Source organism: Gallus gallus, chromosome 2 (genome assembly GCF_016699485.2).
Source record: "Gallus gallus isolate bGalGal1 chromosome 2, bGalGal1.mat.broiler.GRCg7b, whole genome shotgun sequence".
In the NCBI taxonomy this organism is placed as follows: domain Eukaryota; kingdom Metazoa; phylum Chordata; class Aves; order Galliformes; family Phasianidae; genus Gallus; species Gallus gallus.
Window position 1 is genome coordinate 18,764,008 of NC_052533.1, and position 24,353 is coordinate 18,788,360.

General features: G+C 34.0%; 1 protein-coding gene across 3 annotated transcripts in view; it reads right to left on the reverse strand.

The window, feature by feature from the left end:
* MALRD1 (MAM and LDL receptor class A domain containing 1) overlaps positions 1-24,353 on the reverse strand; it is a 230,461-nt gene that overhangs the window by 81,365 nt on the left and 124,743 nt on the right. For all 3 annotated transcript variants that reach the window (XM_046921944.1, NM_001318981.2, XM_040680811.1), the window contains one exon: positions 8,507-8,687. In XM_046921944.1, coding sequence (XP_046777900.1) covers positions 8,507-8,687 — 181 coding nt within the window. The remainder of the gene's footprint in view (positions 1-8,506; positions 8,688-24,353) is intronic.

Sequence of the window (24,353 nt, forward strand, 5' to 3'; positions counted from 1 at the left end):
TTCCTGTTGTGGTATTAAAAGTCACCTTTTCAGAGTACATAATCATTCTATTCCTAAATTCCTACACTAGATAAAAACTAAATCAAAACAACAAATACTGTCTTTTGAACAACAAAAAAAACTCCAACATCAAGAACAACAGTAACCAAACAGAAGTTCATACCAAAAAAACAAACAAACAAACAAACAAACAAAAACCAAATAATTTGAAATTAGTTACTCATAGATTAAAAAAATAACAATTATTATTGTGGCATAGAAAAACATTAACAGCTTATCATATCTATTTATTTAATTTCCTATTGAAACTGCAATATGAAAGATATACGTAGAAACTACTAACTGCACGTTATGTTAATCCCTAAACCAAATGAAATGGCAATAGTTGGAAAACAAAATATATACAACTGGATATCATTTTTCAATGTGGTAAAATGTGGAATGATGCAGAAAAAGAACCATATAGTCTTCTAAGTAGCTTTTATGAGACCAACGGAATTGGCTTGGCTTCTAGATCACTAAATCCTACAAAAGAAGCATGTTAACAATGGCTGCTAGAAGAACGTGCATTTATGTGCAGTCACATTTGTTCCTAAACATTTTGTTTTGTATAACCAAATTCTCAGTGTACCAGCAAAGACAAAGGCTTCCCTTCTAAGAATATATGTGTGTTTGTATATATATAGAAAATATGCAAGATGGATGTGAACAAACACATGCATACCACAAAAAAAAAATTAACTCTTCTCTGGATTCAGTGCAAGGCATATATTTACATTTCTCCATTTCCTATCTCTACATTATCTATGAAAGACTAGCTCACGTATTACTCTGGAAATGTGTAGGCATGACAACATTCATTTGAAGGTAGTTGATGAGTACATTAATATCAACTCAGAAACTTTGTTTCCATTACCAGGAAGAAGATTACATATGAAAGAATGCCTGAAAACAGACTTCTTTATATTTGCCAGTAGAGGACAAAGAATATAACACTCTTCTTGTACAAAGTTGTGTAAGATTTTTAACACTTCTCTCCCTTCTTTCATAATATCTGAAAAAAGTGTTGTTGAAAGTATTACTCAGTGAATATTACTCTCCAAGTTTCACCCTTCACTTAAATTAGAATGTATGAATTATAAGCTCCTAGAAAGATTCATCAGACCAGTAACTCAACTATACTCAGTACTGTGAAGTTCAGCATTTATGAAACACAATTTTCATCAGGCTTGTCATCTGCTTAACCCAACTGTTCAATACCCTTTTCTACATGACTTTTTATATAACATTAAAGCTCCATTAGCATACTCATCAATAATGTTTCTGTCTATGAATGACCTTGGCAATCTTCTGCAGGGAAAACTAGACAAAAAGTTTCTACCGACGCAAGCTAAATATCATTTCAAATAAGGTTTTATTGAAGTTCAAATAAATAAATAAATAAATAAATAAATAAATAAATAAATAAATAGGGAATTCTACTTAACGTATGCTTCATTGAAAAAGCCTGATTTCATCTGAAGATATGCATTGTTTCCAACATAAACAGCTGATCTAACATATATTAACTCTAAAGAGAGAACTTTGCCTGTAAATACAAAATTCTGCCAGTAGTTTTCCAAAGATGCTCAAGGCTAGTAGGAGTTTGGTGACTCAGGCCACCAAATAACTGTAAGAATAAGAAGTGCATACATAGCTCTGGAAATGTAGGACTGACGCTGGTTTAAGCAATACAAAAGTTTAACAAATAAATAAGTCTTTTCAATTTCTAATACTGATATAATGGAGCATAAGAACACACAACAGACAAGGACAAGATTGTGGAGTACTGCATCCAGTTACGGAGTCCTCAGTACAGGAAAGATGTGCATCTGTTGGATGTCTCCAGAGAAGGGTCACAGAAATGATCCCAGGGGTGGAACACCTCCCCTGTGAGGACAGGCTGGGAGAGCTGGGACTGTGCAGCCTGGAGAAGAGAAGGCTCTGGGGAGACCTGAAAGTGGCCTTTCAGTACCTACAGGAGGACTCTAAGAAAGAAGGGACAGACTCTTTAGCAGGGTCTGTTGCAATAGGACAGGAGGAAACCTTTTCAAACTAAAAGAGGGGAGATTTACACAGGATTTAAGAGAAAAGTAGGGGTTGTGAGTCACTGGAACAGATTGCCCAGGGAGATGGATGCCCTGTCCTTGGAGACGCTCAAGATCAGGCTGGACAGGGTTCTGAGCACCTGATCTATCTGTATGTGTCCCTGTTCATTGCAGGAGAGTTGGACTAGATGACCTTTAAGTGTCCCTTCCAACTCAAAAGATTCTATGATTTTATATTTGTTTAAAAGTGAAAGATTGGCTTTTGTGCAGGCTGTATCAGAAAGATAAGAAGCTCATTCACACAGTGTACTGATGTAGAAAGCTGGCATATTTTGCTTAATTCTAAGGAAGACATTAAGGAGAAGCACTGAGCATTGAGGAACTGAGAATTTCTTTATTCCAGGTCTTATCCTTTAGTAACCCCCTGATTTTAATATGGAGGTGACAGGGCAAAAAATCAAGTGTTCCTTTTTCAAAAACTTCAGCTTCTTATTCCGTGATTGAACATGTTCAATCACGGAATAAGAAGTCCTGAAACTGTTTAGCAATGTGGTTTATCCCTCTTGGTCCTTTCTCTCCTCCCTGCATCACCCTCATCCTGATTCCAGTGCAGAGAGCACTCAAAAAGTTCCATTCAGTGTTACATCTCAAAAAGTTAATCTGAAAAAAAATCCAGCTGTCACTACCACGTATATTTTTCTAGTCTTAAAAAGCCTTCTTTTTTGCCCCAATAGTAGAGATGCTTTGATTTTCAACCTGGTGCAATATTTCTGTTTTTTCCTTTCATCTTTTCAAAGAAGGCTCTCAAATTCATTCCCTGAATCCAGGTTATATAATATTTGAATGACACATCCACATCTCTCCTAACATGGAGTCCTTTCTAGGTGGTCTGGAAAATAAGAATTTTACCATAATTATCAGCAGGTTTACCAAGAAGTTTTAGCCAGATGATACAACTCCTGTATTCCACATCTGAATACCTTGACAATTAAGGATTTATCAAAAAAGGTGAAAAATGTCATAAAACATACAAACAGTCTCAAGAAAAAAAAAAAAAAAAAAAAAAAAAAGGAAAGGAAAGGAAAGGAAAGAAAAGAAAATGATCAAAACCCAAGTAACTGGACATACACTCTGGTTGAATACAGATATGTATCTTGAGAGAACGAGTTGGCTCCAGCTGCTTTCCCTAACAGAATTCCCTTCATTCTTACTTCAGGGCTAAGTTTGAACTGAATATTTCTGTTATAGAAGCTTGAACTTTTCACAAGTGTTTGAGCAGAAGAAACTAAATGCTTCACTAAATGTAGATCTTTGCATCCTACACAGTTGAGAATTCAAAGAAAACACTGGCTTACATTAAAAGTAAAAAAGTTGGCCTATGCACCCAAACACTGAGATGTTTCAGTTGTTTTCTCTCTGATCTGCAAAGCAAGGATGGAATCCTAATGAGAAAGGATTTCTCCACCAAGACTTTCAAAGCTTCTTGTTTATAGGAGTATGGAAGCAAAGTTGTTCAAAGGATTGTTGTACCTTCACCTATGGTCTCTGCCATAAACAGGGGTGAGGAGGAATACAAATATACAAGAGGAAAGGGAAAGACAAGTTTACTACCATGCTTTGTTATATTTTAAAGAAAATTCTCATTCTGCTCAATTTGTTAAATCTATTTCTTATTGATAAAAACGCCATGGCATTTTGATTTTGTTTTCATTAAAAAAAAAGAATGTATTTTTAATACTAATTATGATTTAATGTCTGCATTGTTTTGCTTTAACAAGGAGAGAAAAGCTTGTAAAGTATGATTCCAATCAGGCAGCTCACTGAGATCGGTGAAGACATTTTTGTTTCTTCAGAATTTACAGTTATTTCTTCACTTATTTTAATTTTTTTCCTTCTCTATTTTTCAAGTAGTGCCCTGTAATACCAAAATAACTAGATATGGAATGGATGAGTAAGGTATATATCCATTCTTATATTCTGTGTTGTGTATCTGAATTATACTTTTTAAAAATAATAATATATGTATAAAATCCAGACTAACAACAACCGCATGTCTGTTGAGTTGAATGCTTGATTCCCTGTTTTATGACAGCAAACCATCAGTGGGAAGAGCAAATCAATAATGTTCAAAGTGCTCTTTAAGGTAACCAGGAAGATTACAGCTTATTTCCAACACAAGTTTTAGAAGTTGTCACAGGTATCAGAAGATTCAGAACCAAAATTATCAGTGAAGGTCATTCTGTAGAACACTCAGGACACTCAGAGGTATTTTATTATCTTTTTTTTAACATAAAAAATTTACTGTTTTCTTAGCCTGCAAATAACCATAATCATAGTCAGTCTTGAAAAGCATAAGAGATGATGACTTTAAGCTTTAAAGTTGTAAAAGGAATTACTGTTCCAGAACTTGCAAATATATATACATATATAATATTTTAATCTTAATTAATTGATAAATCATTGTATTAGTATTAACAATAGCACTTCTTTGACTGTGATATGACTCCTCTTTTACATTTCACTATTTTTCTGTAAAAACTGCCAAATAAAAAGATATCAGATTTGGAACTTAAATTATTTTTGTTATCAAAACATAGCTTACTCTTTCATGGTCAACTGATAAGACTCTTTTATGCAATGTTTCAGTCTCAGGACAATATTTCCAAGACATGTCACATTTCCAAATCTAGTTACTTCTTGACCTTGTTTTCTATAGAAATCGGGGAGAACTGAGAGAAATACACCTTGCAGGATAGGGCCATGCAGCTCAGATCATAAGAAAGTAATCTGTATTATTCTACTAGTAAAGAAGCTTTTAACTAATTAACTTTTAAAGGGAAATAAAATGAAAAATTTCTCCTTTGTCAGTTGAAAATGCTCATGTATCATGAGTCATATACCATACCATACACTTATGTAAGTAAAATGCAAAGAAGTCTGCAGAGCTAACCCACCTCCTTGCAGATTCCTTTATGAGATGTACAGCTTTCTATAACACACAGTATGAAAGCAAGCTGAAGGCAAACATGCACAGCAAATTGAGTCTTTGGATTTATTAAACACTGTTAAAACTATAATAAAGTGTTACCATACTCCGTAAAGCAGGTCTTGTATTCACGCAGCCTGTTCCACTAAGGTATTTTATTTCTGCAAGGAGGTAGTTATTTTTTTGTGTTGACTATAAAATGCAAACCAGAAATACTCTTTGGCAGCCTGCAAGAAGTAAAACACTATCTCCAAATATCTCAGAGCTCCAGAACTGCTCTGAAAGTCTTCCCCACCACTACAAGCTGCATGCTGGGAAGCAACTAAACATTCATCTTTCTTTTCCTGTGCACTTCAGGCTTTCTCATTTCCATTTCTTGCTATTTTTTTTTTTCCAAATCTGTGATCCATGCTTTTTTTTTTTTTTAATTATATATTTTTTCTTCTCTGCATGATCTACTCCTCTGTTTGTGTGTGGCTAGGGTATCTGTAACAATGTAAGAGACATTTGCTTGACCTAAAAAGTCTCAGTGGAAAATACAAATGTGGCCCTGCCCACTGCTGGGTCAGAAATGCTGCAGCTACAAACACGGTACATGAACAAGGACTGCAAATCAAGTCCTTTTGTTGAGAATAAGCCCCCGACCCTTTCTGTTCTGTATGTTACTATTCTCTCCTAGGGTTTGGCCATAGTAAGGTTGTGCTTGCTATCTTTTAGCTTTGTTAAAACCACTGCCATAAAAAAGTGAACTCTGTATTGCAAAGAACCCCAACAATTTAGACACAACATTCTCTCCATCCTGCACACCCAGGCTTGGGTCAGACAGGAAATTTTCAAGAAAATGGCAAAATATACATAGTTTGTTCTACAGACGTAAAGAATCAGTAACAAGAATGGAAAAGTTAGGATCAGGCTCCTTCATGTGATCATGCCAAGAGGAAAGTCAGTATGCCAAAAGTCTTGAGAAAATTAAAGAAAAGGATCTCACCTTGTGGAGTAAAAGGCAAAAAAAAAAAAAAAAAAAAAAAAAAAAAAAATCCTACATGAGCTGATGTGAAAGGCACTAAAAACAATGCAATGATTCCCTCTTGACTTTGATTTGAACCTTAATTACACTGCAGACACTGTAGAGAATGGAAATTTGTAGGGAGTGGTTTTCTTCTTTGCTTGCTTGTTTTGTTTTGTTTTCAGACACATGCACACATGCAAGAACATGCAGTTAAAAAGCAAATATCTGACAGAGTTCTGATTCTGCTGAAGAGCAAAAACATAAGCATAAAAAACATTCCAATAGGAATGCACCTAAATTTTAATGAAAACCATACAGTACATGGCATATGCTACTGAAGTTAAGTGAGCATTTCCTTATCATATAAAGACTGTGTTTTATTGCAATATAAAAACAGACACCATGCAAGTGGCAAATCTATCTATGAAGGATTATTGTCCTTGGATTCTGACTTTACTAAACCAATGTTTAGAAAAATGTTTTTGTATTGCAATTTGAATTCCAACTGTGCATTTTAAACTCATATGAGAAAGGCTTCTTCTGAATCATCCACCTTCATAAACGTTTATTTTCTGCAAAATACATGGTATTATTACTAACCAAAAGCTATAAGTATGTAAAAATCATCATAGCACAAAGTGCAACTGCTTTTTTAACAGCTTCTTACTGAAGCAATGCTATAACACAAACCATTACATACATACTGTAACAAACTGAAGTTACTTTTTCAACTGCTTCTTTGTCGGGGTATATTAATGCAGCACTGGTTATAGTAAACGATTGATATTCAGGCTTATAGTGTCACAGATTAAAGCCAGTGTAAATTTCAGCAATCTTAACTGTTTGAGAGCTTTAAGATCCGTCGTATGACACCTTTCCAACTCCTTGTTCAAACAATTTTCTTCAGCTCAATGACAACTCTGTGGAATATTTCCAGTAATGCTCATGTAACAACTATTTTCAGATTATCACAAAATATATGTAATTAAGATGAAGTATTTTTACAATTTACAAAAGAATATGAACTTTAATGGGGACTTAATTTATGAATCTAATGGGGAGTATACTTCTTCCTTAAAAAATAAATCCCGCTATGTTTATTTGTTGAATATATTCATGAAAATGACTTTGAAATGTGTAAGTCGTTATAGCCCCTAAGTGGGATAGAATCCCTGGAATGGAGTTTCACTAGATCCCACCTTATGAAATAATATGTCTGAGCGTAATTTGTCAACAAACTTCAAGAGAGATCAACATCTCATCATCCATGAATTACAGACAAATGCTGATCTCCCATCTTCTACTAGGGCAGCCTTAGCCATGTCCTTATGTCCTTTGGAGAACAACTATATGCCCAGCAGGGGAGGCAACGCGACATTTTGAAAAAGCACAACAGAATCACAACATTCATAGGCAAAAATGTGCTTTTAAGGATAAATTAGTCTTAGAATTTTCAGTTCACTTTTGTAGCAGGACCAAAGTCGTTTCCAGTTTCCATGTTTTGGTTTACAGCACACAGCAGTTTCCAAATGGATAAACTGCATATTTTTTCCAGATGAAATTAGATAGAAATATGGTCTATAGAACTGTACTTCTATTCTTCAACCAAAGCATTATCATCCAGACCATGGCAGAAGATTCAGTTAGCCTAAATAATATCCCCCAAATGCATACAATATTGATATGTGGTCTTAGCAATTATTTTCTTACTCAACCAATCCACTTTTATTGTCACACTTTTTTTCTGCTAGGGATAGAGACCACATTCTTCCCTAATGGAAGCCATGATCCAAACAGCTTTTTTTTTTTTTTCTATTCCTTATTTATTTATTTATTTATTAACACGCTAAGGGCACACTGTGTCTCTACTTTAGACTACATCCACAAGGAGATGAATTAACTAGGATGAATACCTTGTGAGTCACAGCTTTTGTTTATTTTGCTGGTCCGAACATTAGAACTGCAGTAAGAAAAGGAATACTGACAGTGGTTTATTTTTAATTTCAACTTATTTTTAAGCAAAGAAATTTTGCAATAAAATATGGAGACCACAAGTCTCAATGTCAATAATTTGACATTGTTTCTATGACACTATTATGTTGAGTCTCTGTTTTTGTACATCTTAGCAATCAAATTGAACAAAAGTACTTAAAACCAAATAAGGAAACATAGATTCAGACATTTATTGGATTTATCTGCAATAATTTAGTGTGAGAATTTCGTACTAATGCAAGACTTTCTATATGAATAGAATACTATTAAAGTTATATAAGTGAAAACAATGTATTCCTGACTGATTTTTTTTTTTTTTTTTGATAGAGGCACTACAAGAAAATAAGTAAAATCATTAGATATTAAAAAACAAGAAAAAACATCTTACACATCCTTTTAGCATCCCCTCAGAAATTTCCATCTTCAACTTACCTGTAGAACAGTTGTTGAACTCTATGTCATCTAGTGCTGCTCCTCCTCCTAGGTCTCTGGTACGAATACCTTCAAAGATAACTTCAAAATTTCTCAGCTTCCCCAAGCGTAACTCGACTTTTCTCCATTCATCACTAACACTTCCTGAATCACTCCATATTTTGACAATTCCATCGTCAGTCTGAAGTTTGAATAAAGTATAAACAGAAAGATAAGTATGGATTATCAAATACCAGTTTTTTGTACAAAAATAGAGAAAAGACTGGAACATGCCTTTTCATTTTTGCCAAGAAATGGTAAGCGTACTTTGCTGGAATAGTAGGAAGAAAATAAACAAAATCAGATGATTACTGCAAAAAATCAGATAAACATCAATAAGAGATCAAGTCTCAGTACAGAAATCACTATGTGCATGATTGAATTCCAAAACAGTTCATTTTTGGCATGCTAGCATTTAGAGAAATTCTTTGTGTTTAGAATACATTACTGGATGTAAGGTTATGTTTTTTAATTTATTTTATTAGAGTATCAGATAAGAACAGTTCAATGATTGAGATAATGTTTGTTCAAGGGAGGAAACATATAAAATATTCATGTTTAGTATAGTTTATCTGAAGTTTAATATTTTGACTTTCATTTTGACTTTCAAATATGTTAATATATTTAAGAGCTTTTCCTTAAATATTCAATCATACTACCTAACTGGCGAGTCAGCAGCAAACAACATGCTAATGAAAACTATGAAAGCAGTACATGAATAAGCAACATCTAAAGAAAATAGTTAAAAAATCTGGAATGGCCAGAGAAGTAAAACCTTAAATTTATTTATGCATAGTGAAATCGTTTGATCAAATTTATGTTAATAAGTTTGTCTTATACATATTTACAATGAGAAAATGAAGTTGTTTTTTTCTGTTATTGCATGCTGAATAAGAAAGTGCAGCCACATATGCACAAAAATCTTATAGTAGCTGCTTCTGAATCAGAGAATTCACATAATTGTTGATATTTTTTGAAGTCTTCAGATCTACCATGAAACAGTTACAGAGGTGTGGCTTAACAATGGTGTTTTGGAAAATCTTCATTAATAAATGTGTCAAATTATTTAATAAAAATATATTTTTATCGTTCATTATATATCTAACTAAAAAACATAAGAAGGAGTCTCCTTCTGGAGAAGGAGTGTGTGAAGATCTGTGAAGTGTGTGAAGTGAGAGAAGATCTGTGTGAAGTCCACAGATATTCAGTTGAGCAGATCCACTGGTGTTCACCTAATGGTATTGTACTAGTAGCAATAGTATCTCTTTGGAACTTATGAGGAGAATTTGCACAAGCAAGCAAGGAGGCAATTTTAGGTATTGCTCCTTCAGTGATGTCTCATTGGTTTAAAGTCAGTGACACATTCAAATAAAAAGAAAATAACATAATAGGTGCTTTGTGCCACTTATTCCACAGATGGTTGATGACAATTGATTGTGATTTTCACAGCATATTTCTCACAGTGAAACTCCTGAATTTCCTGTGCTATAACATCTGAGATCCATTTATTCAATAGAGAATGCCAGCTCCCTTTCAGGCCAATAATCAGTACAACTTAGGGGAGCTCAGACCAGAATGAATAAAAAAACCTTTCTAAATAATACACTTTAATTTCAAGTTTAGAGCAGACTGCAGAGGAATCTATAATAACACAGAGCTCAAAAAGAGTAAATACTGTAATTGAAGATGATTTTAGCAGTGGAAAAACTTTTTTTTCAGAATTAACTGCTTTTACTATTCTTCTTCATCAAATCTGCGTTAATAATTTAATTATTTTACTAACTCCTAAATATCTGTTTCCTGGTTTACAATCTTTTTAAATGATCTCCATAGGAGTGCTACGTTTTCTTAGGATAATTTGGATAGTCTGGAAACATCTTCTGTCTACTCATGACATGAATAAAGTGCATAGTTATGATGAGATACATTTGGCTTTAAGGTCTCCGACATGGAGTGTAACGCAAAACTTAAAAGAGAAGCACTTTTTAGCATTAAATTAATTTGTTGTTTCTGGAACCTCTTCTGTCTGCCCTAGAGAATTTTTTTTTGAATGGAAAACATTCCCAGATATTATCTATAGGACATAACTCATTAATTTTACAAAAGTAGCCCAGTACTGTTTATTAGTAGTGAACTTAGGAGACTTAATAACGGAATTCCTTTCAATTTATGTATTTAAATAAGCTGGAAGCATTCAAAACTTGCAAATATCACAACAATAATATCCAAATGTATAAAAAAACTGCAGTTCATTTCAGTTATATGGAAATCAGTGGAACCTCTTACAGTGTACAAAAGTAAATGTATGTATAAAATCTGAAAATGTTAAAGGTAGCACAGTTAAGTGTATTCTGCTCCACAGTTGTATTGTTAGCACTGATGTCATAACCATGAATTATCAAGTCTTTCTGCAGTTACAAGAATGAGGGCTTTACTTCTTCCCAATCCCACACCCAGGAGACACTGAGATATGTAGAAAATTATTTTCCAGAAAGGAATTTAAATTTAATTAAAAACAAAAAAAAAAAAGTGATCATGTCCTTGCATCTCACAAAGTCTTGAATATAGGAACAATAAAAAGGTATAGAAGAGATAGCTATTTCTTTTTCTGACTGGTTTCATCAGAAACAGTCCCTATACAACAGAAGCATTTCAGAAAGCAATATAGGGTGATTTTCATTTGTTCAGTTACAGCTCTACATAGCAAAATGAAAAGAAACCTTATCACCTGTATAATTGCATGAAGGCTGCTCAAATCTGGACTCTGCAGATTACATTTGTATTATATACATACTTATCTTTGTATATTTAAACACGTATTTTCTTACTGAGAAACATACTTTGGAAACGTTTGGATGGTGGGGTAAGAACAGGAGTCAGCCTGTTAGTACCTCACCATTTCTGTTTCCAAACAATTAAAAGAAAAAAAAAAAAAAAAAAAAAGGTCTCTTTCAATAGTACAAGTACGTTGTCTACATGAAAAAGCCAAGAAGAGGTATGAAAGGGAGACAGGCAGGAAACTTGGCTTCCCCCTCCCCAGGCCCAGACAGTGGAACTGGTTTGGCTAAGGGATGTGAGCTGTATGCTTTTCTGGTTATATGCTTGGCATGAGAGGATCATAGCTTATAAGCTTTGCAGATTCCACTTCATGAATTATTGTTTTTGTTTTTTTTTTTTTTTTTTCCTGCATTCATTTAATCTGTCTGATGCTTAGGCATTTCTTTCATATCTTTGGAATGCGTTTGCTTCAAAAACACTTACATGGCCTGGAGGTGGGGGGAAATGACTGCGCTTTGACCTTCCCATTGCATCCAGAAAACCTGTGACCTTTTCTCATTCCAATATACATGTATTCATATGAAAGAGATATATGACAATAAGAAGAAACGTGTCTCAGAAGAGGAGATTGAAGGTCACAGAGTCACCTTTCCTTGTGTTTTGATGAGGCTGTTCTACTGACTCATATGCTTATTGTGTACCTAGATAGCTTTCCTACCAGGGTTGTTGGCCCTGTTTAACTCTGTGCTCCACTAAATTGATAAAAGACAATTAAAATTTTGGGGTCAGACCACACGTGTGGGGGTTGATCATGTTGGCTATTTGTCAGGGTAAAAATTGTATTTTCCTATTTACCCTAGAGGAGTCTAATTGCACATGGTCCTAAACAAACAAGCAAGCAAATTAGCAGAAACCATAAAACCCAAATACTATGATCTCTTCCTGCTACCCATTCGCATCTCTGGTTTTAGTTATGTAAGCATCATATCCTAGGCATCACATTACCCGCTCCTCACAGTACCACATGACATTTTCCTTGGACTCCCTTCCAGTTCATTTTGTTCACTTCAGACTCTAACTTCACTCTAACTTAACTTCTCCCTTTCATTTCTAAAACTGAGTCAACATCTACTTTCCCATCTGCATACTCTTGTCGGCTTTTTCACTTCACTTAAGCATGGTAAAGAGATTCTTGCATAATGACCATCCTACCATTTTCAGCTAAAAAAAGTGTTTCAAAGAAATATAAAAAACCACATCCAGAAGCTAGTATATATAAAAGGAAGAATTCCTGTCTTCTCAAACTGAAAGCTAAATTGAATTCTGAACCATGAGACCAAATTATAAGTTTGACTATTACATATTTGAAACTATTCCAAGGAAGAAAACAGAGGTTTTCAGAGCTCACTAACATAGAATGCACAAGTAAAATATATTTTCTCTAAAAATTTGTGCAAAGTCCACTTTTTAGCAAGATATCTCAATTGACAGCAAAACCCTAACAATATCATGTCACCACTAACACATAACAACAACTAGATTTTTTTCCTGATCATAGTAAACTGCTTCTTTGATATTTTTCTTCCCCAAAACTCACATTGAGACTACTAGAACTATACGTGAAGGGGATGTCCTGGTTTCACTCTCTGAAAAGCTGTTATTAATTGCATGTCGCTGCCCTCTATGGGTCAAACACAGTGTAAGGTCAAGCTGAGTAGATAAGTCACCCTTTGTGAAAACATAACATTTACAGGACCTTTTTCTATTGACTTGCAGCAGTGAGTCTGTGTCTTCCACTGACCAGTCATACTGAATGACAAAAAGCTCTCAGAGAGTGGGAGAATTATGGTCTAAGATGATAATAAACTGCTTGGATCTGTGCAATTTCATGCCTTGCCATATTGGCTAATTCCTATTCGCATGCATAAGATTTTTTACTCACCTTCTGATTGTCTGAGAGGAATTGTTTCTTTACAATTTCATTACCTTTGAAATCAGTTTTCTCCATACTTGCCTTCATCTGAAGAACAGTCTAAGTGCTTATAACCTCTCTTCTGAGTGCTTCAAGGGGAGAGTATCTTACTGGGCTCAATATCCTTCTGAACTCACCTGGGGATACTAAGACTGAAGGAGAGGGAAGGATTTCTTTCTGTCTTAGAAATCCTGTTATTTTGTGTCTGGCTTTTACATTTTCCTTATGCATCAGAGACCATAATTATTTTTATGGCTTCATTTCTAATGCAGTCAGAACAATATTAGAAACTGAATTGAGAGTCTGCAATAGAAGCATGTAATTCTCCCTTACAAGATATAGCAGAGAAAGCTCTTATGAACAAACTCTCCATCAGAGGAATACAATAAGAATTCCAGCATGAATACCAAGGTTCTGTCAGTTACTTTTGCAGTGAAATAACAACAAAAAATAGGTTTTGATCCTGAGCTGCACCTCTCCTATTCATGTTATGAGCGGAGAGGAGTTCAAAATCTTTCCCTGTCTCATTTGCATCTGATATGTATTTCAACAGAGCCACAGGAAATGAATCCAAGCTTACCAAATGGATGGAGGCAATAAAAACATTTGCTAAATATTTCTGGACTCCTCAGACCAAATATACTTGAGGGCTTTTTAATCAGAGAGAGAATATTTTCAAATGATTCATAAAAAACATCAACTGTATTACTATTAATAGCATATAAATAAATTCAAGATTGATGGTATCAAAAGGCTTTGTGATATCTTTCTGCAGCACCATTTAGACTATCAAGACTCTTTTAAAATTATTTTAAACATTTAGGAGAAAGCTCTTCTCTTCTTTCCTATCCCTTTGGAAATAGCATCTTCCTGACTAACTGTTACCATCCAGATTTTTTTTCTTAAACAGAATACATGTTATAAAAAGCAATAAAACATATTACAGAAACAATGATATAAATTTTACAGCCACTGTTCATTCATCAGCTGTTATGTGCATGTTAATACCTCTGTTTCACAATGGTAGTTCAGAAGGGGAAGTTATTTTCCAGACTATGTCTTGTTAGTTCAGAATTCACTCTCTTTTCATGATGTGCAAATAAAGTTAACTAATAAGCACACTGTTAATGTAGTTTTATTTTCTATGTGTAATATCATCATTAAATCATTTCAATGGCTGAACAAGTGGTTTAGAGGTGGAGTGTCCCACAATAAGATATGCCGTTCCTCTCCTTCCTCCTTTAATGCAACAAGCATCAATGAGCATGAGATAGAAACAAGAAAAATCACAACTTTTTCTCATCTGTTCATATTTTAAAGGTCTTTTCTATGAAGTTGTAGCTCTCTAAATCACAGAACAATGAATATATTTGCTGATGTTTTTATAAACATCTACTTATTTAGCTTTAATAGCTCAAGAGTGAGGCCTACATTGAGAAGGTTTTGAGCTTCTTCCTAGTAGATCTGGGTAGCAAATACCTCCTACATATCTTGAAAAGAAATTCTGTTTCCTGCCTGATTCAGTAGCAGTAGAAGCCTGACTGAACTATCTTATATCTGGACATTTCAGTGCTGGAAATGATGGACGAAGCCTGAGAATGACTCAAAAGAAAATACTATGTATTCAGAACACTCCTGCTGGGGTCATGATCAGATGGCCTGGGGGAGCTTCCTGCTGGTTTCTTACATTATATGAAAAGCCTAAGAAACCCAATTTGAAAAAAAAAAAAATAGTTTTGTGTAGAAAACTGATCAAGATAGGGAAATAAAAAGATTTTCAAGAAGCTGTTGACATGAAGAAAGCTGAGAGCAGAAAACAAGGCCATGCAGATGCATTATGAATGAGCACACGTCGTCCAGCACACTGTCCATCACTGCGCTGATAACAACTCAGTACAAACAGTTCAGTGGCGCTTCACAGCACCACTAGATACAGTGTCATCTCAGGTCTATCAAACTACATTTTTGTGTGTGGAAACAAAGCAAGTAAAACATCTGTACATGTTGTTAATCATGTAAAAAAAAAATGGTTACGTGTAATATTCTTTCTTTACCTACTGCTTTGAAAGTTTGTCTCTCTCATTAAATAAACATGCAGAGACTTAGGTTAAGATTTCAGCCAACAGAGGTAGCTCACAAAAATTTATATAAAAAACTACAAAAAACAGCACACCAATAGATAACAGAACTTAACCATTTACAAGTTGATGCCTCAAAAATAGGAAAATTGAAATAATGAGACAGAGTAAGTTTTACTCTAGGAATGTGCAGCTGAAAGTGACAAGATTACTCAAGTCCCAGTAACTGCAATGGAAATTTAGAATTCTTAGCACTGAAAAGAACTCATTAGAACAAGTTTTTCTCCAATTTTTTCAGAGCTATGTTGTGACAAAACTAGTATGTCTCTGCATTCTGTAAAAACTGTTGAAAAAGAAATATCAAACTGACCAAATAGTGTCTTTAAGACATTATTTGATCCAGGAAAAATTTATACTGCATTAATACATTACTGTGCATGAAAAATTGGCTTCACTTTTATGGACAACTTACAAAATCATATAATTGCATTTTCACAGTGTATTGTAGAAAGGAAGAAAACAGTAAGATGAAACATTGATATTTCAGCCTTCAAGCCTTTTATTAGACGGTCTGCATGTATTAATCTGAGCAGGTTTCCATAATAAGAGTTAATGGCAAAGTCTTTCCATCCATCCCTTTCATTTTCTCCATTGTGCAAGACATTAAGATAATTTTCACTGTCTCAAATATCTTCTCCACAATTTTCATTTCCAAAATTAATGTTATATAATAAGTGAACGTGCATTCTAATGAACAATTTTGATAGAACATATACCAATGATGAAGTTTATTTATCTTTAATGCACCATTGTAAGAATTCAGGAATCTCATAGTGAATTTCTTTGGAGTATCAGAAAGCATTATCAGCTCCTCCTGTTGTGAGTGTTCAAACTCATAGTATTTCCAGGAGGTAAGTGGCAAGATTCTTGATACTTAATTGCTACGTGCTTAGTATAGAAAAGCGAGTTTCAAAAACGATTATAGAAAGTGACTGCTAATTCATCTGAAGATAGAATTTTGTTTCAAGTAAGTAAGCCTTAAAAGGAGTAACAAGTTGCTCATTAGCAAAGATGAAGATATAGCTATAAACCTTATATTTTAGAATTCTAAGGGAATGCAAGAATAACGTATTGATTGTCTTAGAAATTTTCCATCGGTATCATCTTTATATAGTTTGATTCATTCTGTCACAACTATTAAATCAGCTAGGTTTTATTATAGTAAACTTCCATTTATAGCCAACCATTTTTTTCTGTGTTTTAGTTGTTGCTATTTGTTTGCATCTCTCTAAATGCCCCTCATAGAGTTGTCATCAAATATATTTGTGTGCTTGGGCTGTTAAAATACATCTTCATTTTGTGTGATACCTTATCATTTTAGAGTAATAAAAAAGCTCCTCCTTTCTTATCCCAGTCCTCCTTTATCTTCACATGCAAAATCTTCTTTATTCCCTCTCTTAATCTAACTTTGTGAGATTTTCTTTTTTTAGGTAATTTAAAGGATATGCTTGGTTTTTATTTTTTTACCCCAGTCTTATTCTGCAAAGACTGAGTAAAAATATGCATTAAAGCCCTTTTATAAGACCATCAGCATTTTGAGCAACTTATTTTTGTTTTGTCACAAACCTTACCACCCCTTTGTTTTAATCAAGGTTTTCTGACTTTGTATTTCCAGAAAATCAAAGCTGCCTCGATGCTAAGATGGGAACAAAGTTCACATGGAAGATAACATTAAAGAAACTCCAGAATCACTTTGGGCAACAGTTACAACAAACTATAGTGCCAGTGTAAAGATGATAAACACAGTGCAGGCCTGGGACCTGTACTTAAGGCAAATATCTAAAATCCAGAATATACACAGTAAGATATATATGAATTAAAATCATAAAAAAAAAAAAAAATCCAAAGTGAGATAACCTCAAATCTGTCATATTTTTCCTCCTAAAGAACATATGCTCAACATATTTGAAGATACGAGAGTCAAAATTACATAACAGATTAATATTTGTTGTTGGTGGTAGTGGTTGTGGTGGTGGTTTCTTTTTTATGTATATATATTTTTAGCAACACCACATCTTGAATGTAAAAGTAAGCATCTTCAAAATAGTTTCAAAAACTCTCAAAAGAAGCTGTTGTCCTTTAAGAACCATATTTTAGATTCTCTTTTTCTCTCAGAACAGGATGCATTGATATCCTCTTTTATGGTTTTGGAATGAATGAAAGAAAGACTACAAATTTGCTTTCCAAATACATGCCTTCAATAGCTTTGGAAGCAGTGGTGACACACCAGGTGCCTGCTGACCTTAATGTGGAGCTGGGTAGGCATGCCCAGGGTGGGGGTGATGCTAAGATCTGCCTGGAAATGAAGCACCTCTATACAGTCAACCACAAGCCTCAAGTTACTGCTTGTTACCAGTGAGCAGGCAGAAGCTCTGCTGATGGGACTGATTTTTTTCTCTCAGTCTTTGACAATGAGTGCTGAAAGAACCTTATTTTTTCCCTTGAAGGACTAGGCAACTTTTATAATATCTTTACAATTACTCCTGTTGAAATGATTTGATTATATTTAATTATGAAGACCTTCAGTACTATCATTACAGTTGGCTTGAAAAATCATAGAATAAAATCATAGAATCGCTAAGATTGGAAAAGATCCACAGGATCATCCAATCCAACCATTCACCCATCACCAATGGTTCTCACTAAACCATGTCCCTCAACACAACATCCAAACATTCCTTGAACACCTCCGGGGTTGCTGACTCCACCACCTCTCTGGGCAGCCCATTCCAGTGCCTGACCACCCTTTCAGAATAGCAGTATTTCCTAATGTCCAGCCTGAACCTTCCCTGGTGACATTCCCTCTAGTCTCAAATGCAAAGCCAATTCAGCCAAACAAAGCTTTCAGGGATACTGTTCCTTTTGATCAATATTTCAATTTAGCAACTTGCTTCAAATACAACTTTGATTCTGCATACAAAAAAAATCTAAGAAAAAAAAAATCTTTACAGGAATTCTGCTGAGAAGACTATAGATTTGGGGGGAAAAAAATCCACAACAACAACAACAAAACTAAGCTTTTTTTTTTGGGGGGGGGGGGGGGGGGGGGGGGAAGGAAATAATAATTAAAAAAGAATATTTGGGGGCAGTAAAACAAAAGCATAAGATGAGAGAGAATAATTCTTAAGACCAGCAACGGTCTTCTGAATTTCTGTACAATTACATAATAACATTAAGGATTTTAGTAAATATTTCTTAAGGATATAAGGATTGACATGAATATTCCCTACTAATCATCAACAAGGATCTTAGTATACTTTTTCAGAAACATGAGAATGATTACTGCCAGTCAGATGTCACACTTACTTTGATGGAGTGGGATGTTCACTGGCATATAACTGTACATTTTTCTTCATGACATTTACAGAATGTTCCTGTTCCTATTAGAATGTTCTTTTCCATTTGATTGTAGAAATTCAGAATAGATCTACTAGATTATTAGTTGACCGGACACGCTCAGGGAAATCAAAACAGAAGGGCTGAGAAAAATAGCCAGCTCTTTATATGGAAGAGGCTAGATTAAAAATCTGTAAATTGCACTGAACTGATCCTGAGCAAAGAGACATCTTAAAGAGGAATGCTAATATCCCATCTTTGAAGTATCTCATGGATAATTATTTCTTTAAAATATCAAGGAATTAGAGATCTGATTTAAAATTTTAATCTGCAGTTATGAAAATTATTCTCTACAAATTGAAGTCTCTCACAGCTGACATTTCCAATTATATTGAAGCACTTAAGCATGATTCCATCTCTTTCCCAGCTTCTCTCCCAGTGACAGCCACCTTATATGTTTGAGAACACAAAAAGTTATGTTATACATATGATGTGAGGGACGTATAAGATAAAAGTTCACGAGAACTCTGAGTGTTTACATTGCCAGTATAATTATGAAGTATCCCAAATATTTAGTGATATATCCAAAATCCATATATTTATCCAATAAGATTCCTGAATGTAACCAGTATTGCTTATTGAAAATTATATATTACTGTCTAGTAAGGTATGAAATATACAGTTACATGTCTAGAGGAAGCTATATGGAAAACCATAGTTACTTTTCATTAGACTTCCTGAAGATGCTTACTTTGGAATGAGAGAAATCATATGCAAGACTCCCTTAGACAAAGTAAGTAAAATTCCAACAACAGAGAGAGGCTACAGCAACCATCACAGTGGCTGTATGGTATGCATTTATGAGTTTTAGCACAGGAATCCAACAGCAGGTCTTGCAATCTTAATGCATTTCTTACAGAATTTATCTACTTGCTGGCTAAAGCAGAGAAATCTCTTAGATTCCTTTCCTGTTGCAACATAGAAATAATTGGTTTCATTACACAGAGACAAGACGATAGTTCCAAAGACAAGCATCAGCCAGAATTCAAATATATGAAAGAGAATTTATAATACCTTCCAGTCTGACAATAAAATAAAATAAAATAAAATAAAAATAAAATAAAATAAAAAATAGAAAATACAGTGGCATTTTTTCCCTCTTTAGGATCAAAAAAGTTAGAGCTCCTCCCACTAATGTTTTGGCTTTCACTGAAAAAACAAATGAACCATACTGAGTTCCCTCAGATAATTCTTCCCATGTAACTGTTCCATTATTCATTTCTGTTTTACAGGTTCAGTGGCTGTGATAACCCTCTTTCCCCATTTCTAATTTTTCAGTATTCCTCTAGATGTTGCAGACAATTCAGAAGCTATGTATGCATTTTCTAAGCACATTTGTTCCCTTCAGCAAATACACACAGAACTAATTATCAAAAGATTATAAAACTCCTTGTGTGAACTAGAGAAACACTGCAACACAAAAACATACAAATCAAAAGAAAATTATAACCAATGAGGGACCAAACAACTGAAAATGAGATAACTCCAGTGGATTTGTGGAAGAACACACCTTTCTCATAGCTCTTACAACAAAATTTTTGTCTGATCATACCTTTATGGGAAGGGTTATATTAAAATTAAATGATTAAGAACTTTCTGTGTCAGTGGGATACTGGATGAATCCTCAAACTGGTATATTTAGAAAAGGTAAACTGGACGATAAGCTTTAACTTTTTAAAATATGGTTTAATACGTGGCTTTGTCTCACTACATGGTCTCCTGCACATTTTTTAACTCATATGACCACATCTTCTCTGGATATTATTTGTAAGGCCATTCAGGTTCATTAGCTACAAAGAGTAAAATTTTTCCTTTTCAGGATGAAGAGACTGACTCTGAGTTATGTCTCTTGAAAAAAGCTGACCTCTCTTGGAATGGTCTGACTGCATCACTATTGGCAAGAGATGTCAAATCCTACCTGAACTTAATTTCTCTGTGCAACAAATCTTGGTCCAACTCAGAAGGAGACAGAAATCCGTACATAGATTAACTTCAAGATGTACTGACTTCAACACACTGCACTATTGGCAAAGGGAAAGTCAAAGGTAAAAAAAAAAAAAATCTACAAAAAAAAAGTGCATTTAGTGAGTCAGGTGAGAATTTTTATTAGCTACTAATTCCTTACTATAACTCATGTAATCATAAAGCAGCTAGGCTGAAAAAAAAAAGAAGAAGAAGGCCGTCATTCTTTTAGTAACACTTGAAGTACACATCTGGTGTATAGTGTTAAGAAGATGAAAATCCATCTAAATCATTTTGTGACTGCTAATAAACTTTTTGATAACATATTCCCTCTGAACTCCCAAGGAACACAATTATAAACTGAATCATGCTGTCAAACTTCTTAGAGTAATGTCGTGCACAGCAGAATACTTCAAATCTAACGAGTATTTCCATGTCATAAATAACAAGAGACTTCTTCTGTTTGCTGATCAATGAAATGAAGTAGATGGTTCATGTAACAAAATTTAAATACCACCTCTTCTGGTTCACATCAAAAACTCCTCTTCAAAGAATCTTATCTCTCATACAGATCAAACCTCATTAAGTTAGAAAACGGACTGGTTCTGTTAGTGGAAGGCAGCAGTGAGCATTTGAGGTGAAATCCACATAACAGTCTTTAATTCATGATTTTAGTAGTACTACAGTATCATCTCTCATTACTTCATTGACTTAAACAGAAAATCACATTACTATGGTTGCCTTCTGTTAAAAAGCATTTGGACTTAGGTGTAATACTAAAATTATATGAGCTCCTCAGTTTTTTAGTTTGGCACATATAACCTGTTAAAATATATAGCCAAAAGGTATAAAAGAATGAGGCAAAAGTGGGAAGCAGTGAGGGCAGCTGGACCACCTGAGGCATGTGGCTGAACTACAGGAAGAACTTGAACCTGAAAAGCTAGAAAAGAAATCTGACTGCTCAGAGAGGTTACGATGGAATTAAAAACAAAATGCAACATGGAACAATTCTGATTATGTTCACCCTTTTGCATTTTATGCCTTCCTCTTTTTTACACTGTATTTCTACATCTCTCAACAGTTTCTGATAGCCACTACCATCTTGGATGATGAACTGTTGATGTGGGAAGAAAAAAGTCAGCATCTTTTAATGTGGTACTGATGAGCAGATCATAATAATTTACAATGGGCTTTTACATTCTGATACATCAAAATTTGTCTGATGTCATTAAAACTATGAATACAAATCCTATACAAGTTAAGTTAAAGCATTTTGCCATATCTTGCCTTTTTGCCCATACATGCCATTGCACAGTTGCAACCGAGCTTACAATGTGATCCTTTCACAACTTAAATTCAAGATCCTCATTTAGGATTATCTTTCTTATCACATAGGCTGTTTACAACTCCTGTCATATTCATCATCATTTGTTTTCCTGTTTACATGTCATCAGAATTCATGTATCAAGAAACACCAAATTGGGACACATAACAGTCTAGGGTGGAACAACCAATCTTTAAAGTCATAAAAAATAAAAAACACTTACAAAAAACATGCATTGTTACTTGATCCTTAAACAATCGATAGAAATAGAGTAACAAATTTGAATATTCCCAATTTCCATGATCACAGTTGCATTCTTTATACAGCAAAGCAAAAAGATAACTGTATTTTTTTTTATTTTTATGTTTTTTTTCTTACTTTTCTGCTCATTTTTCTGTCCTGTCCCCATCAGTTTAAAATATTGTTAAAAGACTGATTTCCTCTAAAGACTACATATTTCTCAATGTAGATCATTCTACAAATCATTGGATGCACCTTGTACAGACACTGTTCCTAACAGTTATTTCTTTATTGGATTCGATTCGATTCAGATTTAGACCTTCTCCAATATGAAATCCTATAAGGTTACCAAGCATGGAAGAATTTAGCTACAACACAGTTTGACAGTATAAACTACTGAATAAAGGATCTTATCACTAGATACATCAGACAAGCTGAAATATAGTCATTGCCACCTACTCTTTCTAAAATAATTTGAGAGAAATTTACAGGAAACAGATTGTTAGAGATTACAGTCTGCCATAACTACATTTAATATTCAGTGTGAAATATAAATCTTGAGGTACAGGGTGGAAAATATTCATAATGTCTTATGACAGTTGTTTTTTTATATCAGATTATTTAGGAAACTCTAATTTGATTAACCGGTAATTTTAGAGAAGAGTGTTATTTTAAAGTTATACTTTAGTGACATTAATTTTTGATTGATTAAAGCTTACAAGCCTTAAATTCTAAATCAGCGTATAGCTTCTACTAAATGAAACGTACCATGCTTATACATACTGAGATATGAAAATCACACCCACTCTAATTACCAAGAAATTGCTATTTGCAGAAGATATCTTAACGTTATGTCTGCATTTCACAGCTGGTAAATAAAATCTTAGTCCAGATATTTAGTTCTCCTAGTGTATATGGCAGCACAAGATCATCCTTAAGTTCTACCTGAAAGGTTATTTTCTCTTTTAAAGTGAGATTTTGTATCTTTGTTATGTCTTTACTTTAGTGGACAACTCAAATCTGAATTTGCTTTATCAATACTTTGTCTGCTAAGGTGTTTATAAAATGTTCTATTAAAAGCTAAGCCAAGGGTTCATAGGCTAAGTCCAAATTTAGGTGCAAGAATATGGTACCTGTGGCATTTCTGTTACAAGGGTGCATGTCCTGTGGCTTCATCCTCTAAGAAAGGTGCATTGGTCCTGTCACATTCCAAATCTTTCAGTCATCACAATTGTATTTGTCATGGTTTGGGCAATGAGCAATCCCCACATTATAACACAGATTTATGGGCTGAATCTAATAAACTTTTAGTATTTAGAACATTTACTACTATTTTTGCAGCTCCATTGTTAAATTCTTCTGTTACATTTAATTTTCTTATATTATATGCATATATGTTATATATATATATAATATTATATACATATACATATATAATGCCTTACCAACAAGTTTATACAGTCAACGGTATGCCGTATGTTTTGTCAAGTTATGTTCCTGACTCAAGAAGAGAAAACAGACTAAATTTTAGAACTGCTACTGCAATGGAATCAAGAAAATAAAACATAGGAATATTAATTGAGAAAACAGGATTAAAAGGAAAATACAGCTTGCTTGAATAGCATTCTGAATTGCACAGCTTAAAAAAAAATTAAGAAAGCAAACAATAAGTATTTATACCTCAACTGAGAAGTCATGCAAAATATTCGGTACTTAATGAGTTTGATCATTTCTATTAGGAAAATAAGAAAAGGACAGTATGTCAGATTTGGCAGTAGAGACTAATTTTACTAGCCAAGGAATTAATGCGTAAGAAGGATTCTCAATAAACAGTGAATTTTTAATGATATATCCTTTTGTTTTCTGTTTTGTGTATTCTGTTTTAAATATATTCTTTCATTCTTAAATTTTATCTCTCAACTTTGGCATCTTATCCTTTGAATAGTGTGAATCCATCATTATGAGATGGTCTAAGCAACTCCTATGAATAGATTATGG